The following is an 8,003-nucleotide window of genomic DNA, read 5'->3' as shown; positions in this document are numbered from 1 at the left end:
AATGGGAGAGAGAGAGAGAGCAAGTGGCCTTTTTTTAATCAAAACCGGAATAAAATAACGCATTTTATTTTTAGCTTTGATGAACAGTGCACATCTATATAAAGATGTGCACTGTAGCAAATCATCTAAAATTTTAACTTTTGCCTCCACTGCTGCAGCGTGATTTTTGTGTTTGTGGAGCTAAATTTTAGCAATATAGCATTATAGCCACACTGCTGTGAATGCTCTAAATATGGATGCAAGTAAATACTATCTCTATATATGACATTTAACGATATATAGTAGAACTATCCTTTTATTGTGAAATTATATTTCTTTCTAAATACAGTATTTTATATTTTTCTAATTTATTGTAAACTCGAATTATGCATATAAACTTAAAGCAGAGTAATCTTTATTTTGTTATAGAGATACTCAATAATTAGATGAAAAAGGTCATTTCATATCACAAATAGTCTACATCGATAGTCTACACACACAAAAGGCATAAGGATACAATTTCATCTAAAACATAGCAGACACAACAAAGTCTGATTCTTATTACAATACCCCTTTAGATTCAAAGCTTAGCAGACACACCGATGTGTCTTACAAGTTCCACGGACCCATATGAAACACAACCATCTTTATTTTTTTATTTATTTTTTAGCCAAAACAAACTCAAACTTAAAACATCACAAAATGTAACCAACAAGATTACACAACCATCCAAAATCATTAAGAAATGCAAGTACTTCCAGATTTGGGCTTAACCATTGCCAAAACTTTTCCTCTTCTGTTCAACATATTCATAAACCTTTTTCTGGTCAGGAAGAGTCTTGGCCACAGTCTCTTTCTGCAAGCACCTCTTAGCCCATGCAACAATCTTGGGGCACTCTGCCTCTATGTTGAATTCTCCTAAGGTCTCAATTGCATAGAACCAACTGTAGTAGGGGATAAGAGAAAGATCCACAAACCCAAATGTTTCACCCCCAAAGTAAGGCTTGTCACCAAGCTCTCCCTCCAATATCTTGAAGATTTCAAAGAATTCCTTCTTGCCTGCCTCTTTTTCTTCTCCTTTTGTGGTCCATATCTTCCTTAAAACTTCAATTACCTACATATTCCACACATTTTACTACCACTTCCCACATATTATATAACGTGCTTGAACAATGACATTGACCGTAGTGAATTTCAAATCAAGTCCACTGGGCCAGGAGATTATTTCTTTAAACCTTAGCAAAGGCGGAAGGCCCATATAAGATGCTCTTAGTTGCAGGACCTTAATCTTACTCAAATATATTAAATCCGTAGTAAATCAACTTCCATTATTGACGGTGAGATAGAAGAACAAGACTCAGTATATTGGACTTAAAATCACTTTTTTTTTTTCAATCACAACACTTTCTATGATCTGCTAGAACTCGCAGACTTTAATCATGTTTGGTCAAAATGTCAAATTAAGTACTAGAGTCATCATGTCTAATTGAATCTTACGAGTATCATAGCCATTATAAGACCTGCAAAATACTAAACTCTAATAGAATCTAAACATTAAACACAATAGGTTTTTTTTTTTTTTCAGAGAATTCTGGTGGATCTAACTTAATATTAATCCTAAAAAAAAAAAATACAAAAACAAAAACAGAACGTACAAAAGGAAAGAGAGTGAAAAGAAATCGCAGAAAACGTACCTTCTTATCAACAAAATCAGCCCAGAACCTGGAATGAGCTCTCTGGTAAGGATCAATGGGCAGCAATGGACACCTGTCCTCCCAGACCTCATCTATGTACTGAACAATGATGAGGGATTCACACACCGGTTTCCCGTTGTGGATGAGAACTGGGATCTTCTTGTGAATGGGGTTCATCTCTAAAAGCAGAGGACTTTTGTTCCTCAAGTCCTCGTCCTTGTACTCATACTTGATACCCTTCTCAGCCAGAGCAATCCTCACCCTCATCCCAAACATACTGGGCCAGAAATCTAGCAGAACCACCTCGTCCGCCATTGTCACAGAACTGAAGATATTGAAGCAAAATAGAAAGGGCAGGGAAAAGAAAGGAGAGATGAAGAAGTGAGAGATGGTATTCGGAAAAGACTGTGAAGATTGCGTCCTTGACTTTTTTTTTTTTTTTAAATCTACTGCGTATGAATTTTATTGCGAAGGAAACAGAGTAATTACAAAATAGAAAAAAAACTGGCTTGCTCCAAAAAAATATGGCTAAACCAAAGTCGATCGCTAGTCTGTTTCATGTTGACCGAGATGCTAAAATGTGGAACGCAACATTAGCTTCTCTAGGAATTAGGAATCCAACTATAACTGTAATTTGGTATTAATGTTGCCAATCTGAAAGAATAGAAATCCTCTATGTTTCTGAGCTGCCTGGTGATATAAGAGCATCCACGGAAATCTTTGAGTGGCTTTCTATTGTCACAATTAAGGCCCTGTTTAGTATCGGTGTTTAAATAACGAAAATTGTTGTTTAAATAACACAATACATATTTTCACACAATTTTTTACCTAAACATATTTTCACAAAACTTAAATAACATTACTAAAAATCTTTTACTAAACGGATCCTAAAACATTGGTCAAGAGCAAGGAGTAGCCCACATGATTGCTTCAGTTCCAGCTTTGACAGGACACTTTGTCTCTTTTGACTTCCCCCCCCCCCCCTAATAATTAGCTGTTTTCTTATAGGGATAATTGCACATAACCCACTTGTGGTTTGGGCGAAAATTATTTTGTCTACTCGTGGTTTGAAAAGTATCACTTAACCCACCTGAGGTATGTTTCCGTCACTCTCCGTAACCCACCTCGGTCTCTGCCGTTACAAAAACACCTTTTAACCCCAAAACAAAACATAACGAGAATCAAAACACCCAAAACTCAAAAACTATTCAAGAGAGAGACCCGAGGTGCGATCAACTTGTTCTTCATGGTTTGGAGCGTCTGGAGGGGGAGAAAACACTTGGTTTGCATCATCGAAGCTAGGCAAGGTATGTGTGACTGCTGTTCATCGCGACCCACCCACGTATTTGTGTCTGTTCTTGATTTAGGGTTTCAGATTTTGTTCAAGTGCAAACTTACTTTGTGAAAGTCTAAATTTGTACTTCCTAAGAATCGTGTTATATTAATATGTCTTCATCAAGTGGTAACTTCTCGGGTTCATGTGGACATATGTGCAATGAGCAGACTTGTGTTTTGAGAACAAGTTTGAGTTTGTACAATTTTGGGAGGAGGTGCTTGGGTTGTAGCCATTATAAGGTTGGTCCTAAGTGTCCTTTCTTTGTTTGGCTTGATAACCCATCCTGTCCTCGTGAGAATGAAACTGCACCTTTGTCTCTAGAGAAGATGTCTAGGCTTCAGAGTGCTCTCCAACTAGCCAAAGAGAGGGAAAGGACAGCTCTGGAAATAGCAGAAGAAGCTAGGAAAATGGCAGAAAAGGCTCTTGAAGAGGAAGCCAAAGCCAAGGAGAGGGAGAGAAAGGCTCGAGCTATCTGTGCAAAAGCTAAGGAAAGAGCATTGTTTGCTGAAGAGAAGCGGAGAATGTGGAAGTCTGCATGCATTTTGTCATGGATCTTTTTTGTTATTGTTATGTTGTTGTGTTTTGGCTCAATTGAGTTCTCTGGAGTGAAGCGACCTAGATTGTTGCCCTGAAGTAGTTAACTGGTTAGTAGAGATAGTTATGGCAATGGTTTTAATGAATTTGCATTGTAATAGCACTAGACTACTAATGCAATGTTTTGATGCATCAATGAATGAAAAATTGGTCAATTAATGAGTATTTTGTGCATACCATAACAACCATTCAATGGAAGAATTGGTCAATTATACTGGTCAATTATCAAGAATTTGCATTGTGAATGAAGAATTGGTCAATTACGAATGACCTGTGCATACCATAACAATATACTTGGAGGTCAATTATCAATGACCTGGTCATACCATAACTTCCATACACTATATTGGAAAAATATACTGTCAATTAGTTTGAAAATAATGTAATTTAGTTTGAACAAATAATGTCAATTGAATGGAAATTATGTCAATTATCAATGAGTTGTGATTTAGTTTGAACAAATAATTTAGATACAATCTAAACTTCCATACACCATAACTTCCATAAACTAAACTTCCATGTAATTTAGTTTGAACAAATAATGTCAATTGAATGGAAATTATGTCAATTATCAATGAGTTGTGATTTAGTTTGAACAAATAATTTAGATACAATCTAAACTTCCATACACCATAACTTCCATAAACTAAACTTCCATGTAATTTAGTTTGAACAAATAATGACAATTATCAATGACTTGTGCATATTGTAACAACCATTCTACAATAACAACTTCGATACAATCTATATTGGAAAAATATACTTGGACACAATCTGTAGTAGTAATAAATAAATTTCCATATAATTTAGTTTGGACAAATATTGTTCCATACAAACTGTAATACCACAACTTCTATATAACAATCTGGAGTGTATTGTACTTTAATTACAAAAAAAGCACATTCCAAGGCCAGCTACACATATATATATATATGCATATATACACATACATATAATTGCTCAAAACAAGGTGATTGTTTTTGACACTAATTGATAATTACAAAAAACCAACAGTGGTCTTCACAAAAAAACAAAAAGGCCCACATATTCCCACTAGCTTTACTCCCAATGCTAGCATGCGTACCCACTAGCTTCATTCATTTCTTGCCTTTACTCTTTCCTCTTTCCACCCACTGAATTCATTTTTGGTGGCCTTTGTGCAACAAGCTATCTTCTAGTCCTCACACCACCAGTGCTCCTATTTGCATGTGAAGGCTACAAAATAAAAAATAGATCCACTTGTTAAAAAATATTCCAGTCTACACAACCATCCAGGAAAGAGGTTAGTCAACCAAGTTACCTGTGAAGAACTTGGTAAGGTATCCCAGGTCTCCCTAGGTGTGTGAGACTCTGGCTGTGAGGAAGAGAACCATCCTACTCTCCTGTGAGATGGCCTAGGTTGATTTCCTTGCTGTGAGGATGATGAAGGCTGAGTGGTAGACATCATATTGTAGGTCTGGGTAGGTGGCTGGGATGGTGGCCTTTGTGCAGGCTCAGGTGCAGTTCTAGGTGCAGGCTCCCCTCGTCTTGCCTACAACAAAACCCAGTTTCAATACAGTGTTTATTGTAAGTTTAAAAACAAGTTTTTTTTTTTTTTTTTCATTTAAATCCTAATTACTTACTGCCTTTTCTCTTGCAAGTCTCTGTCTCCTCTGCCATGGTGTCTCCCCAGTGATGCCAACCTTGCACCCTCTTGAGTTATGCCCTTCCTTTTTGCATTTCCACATCTTACAGGTCTGTTCAGCTTACTTGCTTTGTAAGGGTTCCTAGGCTCATCAGAAGCCCTCTTTCTTTGCTTGGTTGTCTGCCTGGTGGTTTGTGTATGTGAGGTGCTATGGGAGTAGGCTGTCCAGTTTCAGCCCATTCTGACTAGCCAGGCATGGGAGGAAGTACCTCCTTGTATATCTCCATGTAAGTCTCTTCGAAGTAGCATGGGTGGGTATAGTCTTCTAGTATCTCAATGTTTGTATAAATGGTTGTTATGGCATGTTTGCAGGGAATGCCATTTAAGTCCCAAAACCTACATCTACATGTCTTCTTCACCAAATCAACTACATGCCTTTCATACTGACTACCTACCTCATAAAGGAAGCTCCCAGCTGGGGTAGCACTAAATGGCTTACTTTCAACCTTCAATTTCTCCAACCTATCTTGTATGCTTGGACACAACTTTCCAGCATACTTCTGTATCCCTTCCCTTTTTGTGTAAAGCCTAGTCATAAGTCTAACCCTAATCCACTCCAACATTGCCAAGATAGGCTTGTCCCTAGACTTCAATATCATTGCATTAAAAGATTCACACAAATTATTTACCAAACAATCTATTAAGGCCCTAGTACTGAAGTGTGACCTTGTCCATTATGCAGGTGCAATGTTTGCAAGATACTTGTATGCCTTTTCATCCAAATCCTTTATGTACTGCATGCATCTCTCAAACTCCCTTACTGTTGTGGCAGTAGCACACCTCCCAGTGCATCCTTCAGCTCCAATCCCTTGTGATCAACTTTGAAATTGTTGTAGATGTGTTTCACACAGTATCTATGCTCCACAGTAGGGAATAGTGCCTCTATTGTAGGAATAAGCCCCTGCAAATAAGCAAACAAACAAACAAAACAAGTTAGTTCAGCAAACAAAGTAAACTATTCAAGTGTAACAAAACAAAGTAAACTTGCAGACCTTTTGTCTATCAGAAATGAAGACCAACAAAAGCTCCTCCGGCCTCCCTATATCATCAGCAAAAATTTCAAAAAACCATATCCAAGACTCCATGGTTTCTTGTTCAACAACAGCCATGGCTACTGGAAAAATGTTGTTATTTGCATCCTTGGAAGTGGCAGATAAGATTTGCCCACCAAATCTATGCTTTATGTGACAACCATCTAAACCTATAAATGGCCTGCATCCACCTAGAAATCCTACCTTCTGAGCATTGAACCTAACATACATCCTTTTAAATTTTGGCTGGGAAGTTTCATCAGCAATTTTTGTCTGTAGTATAACCTTACTCCCCTTGTCTACAGTGGTTATCATTTGTGCATAGTCCCTAAGGGCACCATATTGCAGTTGCTTATCTCCATTGATCAAATTTTTTGCCTTTCTCTTTGACCTATACAGTTGGTTTACACTTAGGTCAACAGACAAATTTTGCATTACATCTTTATGTACACCACTCACCTCCCAATTTGGATTTTTGCTAAAATCCTCAATGAACCTCTTAGCAACATAAGTTGATGTTGCTTGGCTGTTTTTAAAAGACTTGGGGCAAGTACAGTCATCAGTTAAGGTCTTAATTTGAAATGTTAGCTCTTCACTTATTTGAGATGCATAACATCTCCACCCACACCCATTCTTGCAGTGAACTGATATCTTGGTCCTCTCATTAAGCTTGAATTTGATGTCAACTGGTTTTTTGACTGCATACTCCCTCAAAGCAGCTCTGACCACCTTTGCATTAGGAAACTTCATCTCCTTCTTCAGTACAACATTTCTCATGTCACTCTTAGCATTAAACTCTACTTGCTCAGCTACCTGCTCATCATCAGACCCATCCATGCTTACTAGGTCATCCTCAAGGGCTGGCTCAGCCCATCAGGGTCTGCATGGGGTGCATTGCTTGATTCTGGGGCTGTGTGGGGTGCATTGCTTGATTCTGGGGTTGTGTGGGGTGCAGAACCTTGTGGAGCTAAGTTTTGAGCAGCAAATATATCATCACCAAAGTCATCCCCCTCTAGGCCTTCATTTAGCCAATCATCATCATCACCATCAAGCCCATCATCATCTCCTTTAACATTCTGTTCTTCATCTCTTGCACCAATCTTAACATCCTCAACATCTTCTTCTTCATCATTCTCATCATCATCTTCATCATAATCACTATCCAAATCTATTTCATCCCTTACTGCATCACCACCTAAACCACTTACATCACCACCTACATCACCATTTACACCATCTGCCACACCCCCAAGCCCATCACCGCCTACACCACCATCTGCTACTCCCCCTTCATTAGGATACTCAACTGCCAGTGGCTCCACATTTATTTCAGTATAGATTATGATTTTTTCAGTTGGCCATGCCCTATGCAGGGTAGTCATGTTTAGGACATCTGCATCTGTTTCTATGTCTCTTAAATCATCCTGTAGATCACCTGCAGGAAGTAAATACTTATATATACTGTGTTCTTTAGAAGCACCAACTAGATGGCATAAATCCCAAATTTCAAAGAAACTCAACTTGTCAGGGTCAATCTTTGTCAGTAAACGTACAAACCCACCCACATATTTAATGGTTGGCTCCTCAACAAAACATCCCCCAACATGATTTTCAATGTCAAATGTGAAGTCAACCATCTGCAATTCAAATATAGTTTGTTTACACACTGACATGTAGAAAATGAC

General features: G+C 38.0%; 1 protein-coding gene across 1 annotated transcript; it reads right to left on the bottom strand.

Annotated features, from left to right (window-relative positions):
• Nucleotides 1-517: 517 nt before the first annotated feature.
• On the bottom strand, nt 518-2,086 carry LOC111999488 (probable glutathione S-transferase). The gene is made up of 2 exons (XM_024031612.2): nt 1,674-2,086; nt 518-1,093 (listed from the first exon to the last, which is right to left on the bottom strand). The coding sequence occupies exons 1-2, from the start codon at nt 1,986-1,988 to the stop codon at nt 749-751; spliced, it is 660 nt and encodes a 219-aa protein (XP_023887380.1). The 5' UTR covers nt 1,989-2,086; the 3' UTR covers nt 518-748.
• Nucleotides 2,087-8,003: the final 5,917 nt, after the last annotated feature.

The sequence above is a fragment of the Quercus suber genome, unplaced genomic scaffold (assembly GCF_002906115.3).
Source record: "Quercus suber isolate HL8 unplaced genomic scaffold, Cork oak 2.0 scaffold_159, whole genome shotgun sequence".
Classification (NCBI taxonomy): domain Eukaryota; kingdom Viridiplantae; phylum Streptophyta; class Magnoliopsida; order Fagales; family Fagaceae; genus Quercus; species Quercus suber.
The sequence above is the reverse complement of the archived record's forward strand: the minus strand, read 5'-3'. Positions and strand labels throughout refer to the sequence as shown.

Bases quoted from the DNA above. Each gene is read 5' to 3' on its own strand.
- LOC111999488 (XM_024031612.2), bottom strand. From the start codon at position 1,988: ATGGCGGACGAGGTGGTTCTGCTAGATTTCTGGCCCAGTATGTTTGGG. The intron at 1,094-1,673 runs GTACGTTTTCTG...TGGAATATGTAG, and splicing joins CTGATTTTGTTGATAAGAAG to GTAATTGAAGTTTTAAGGAA.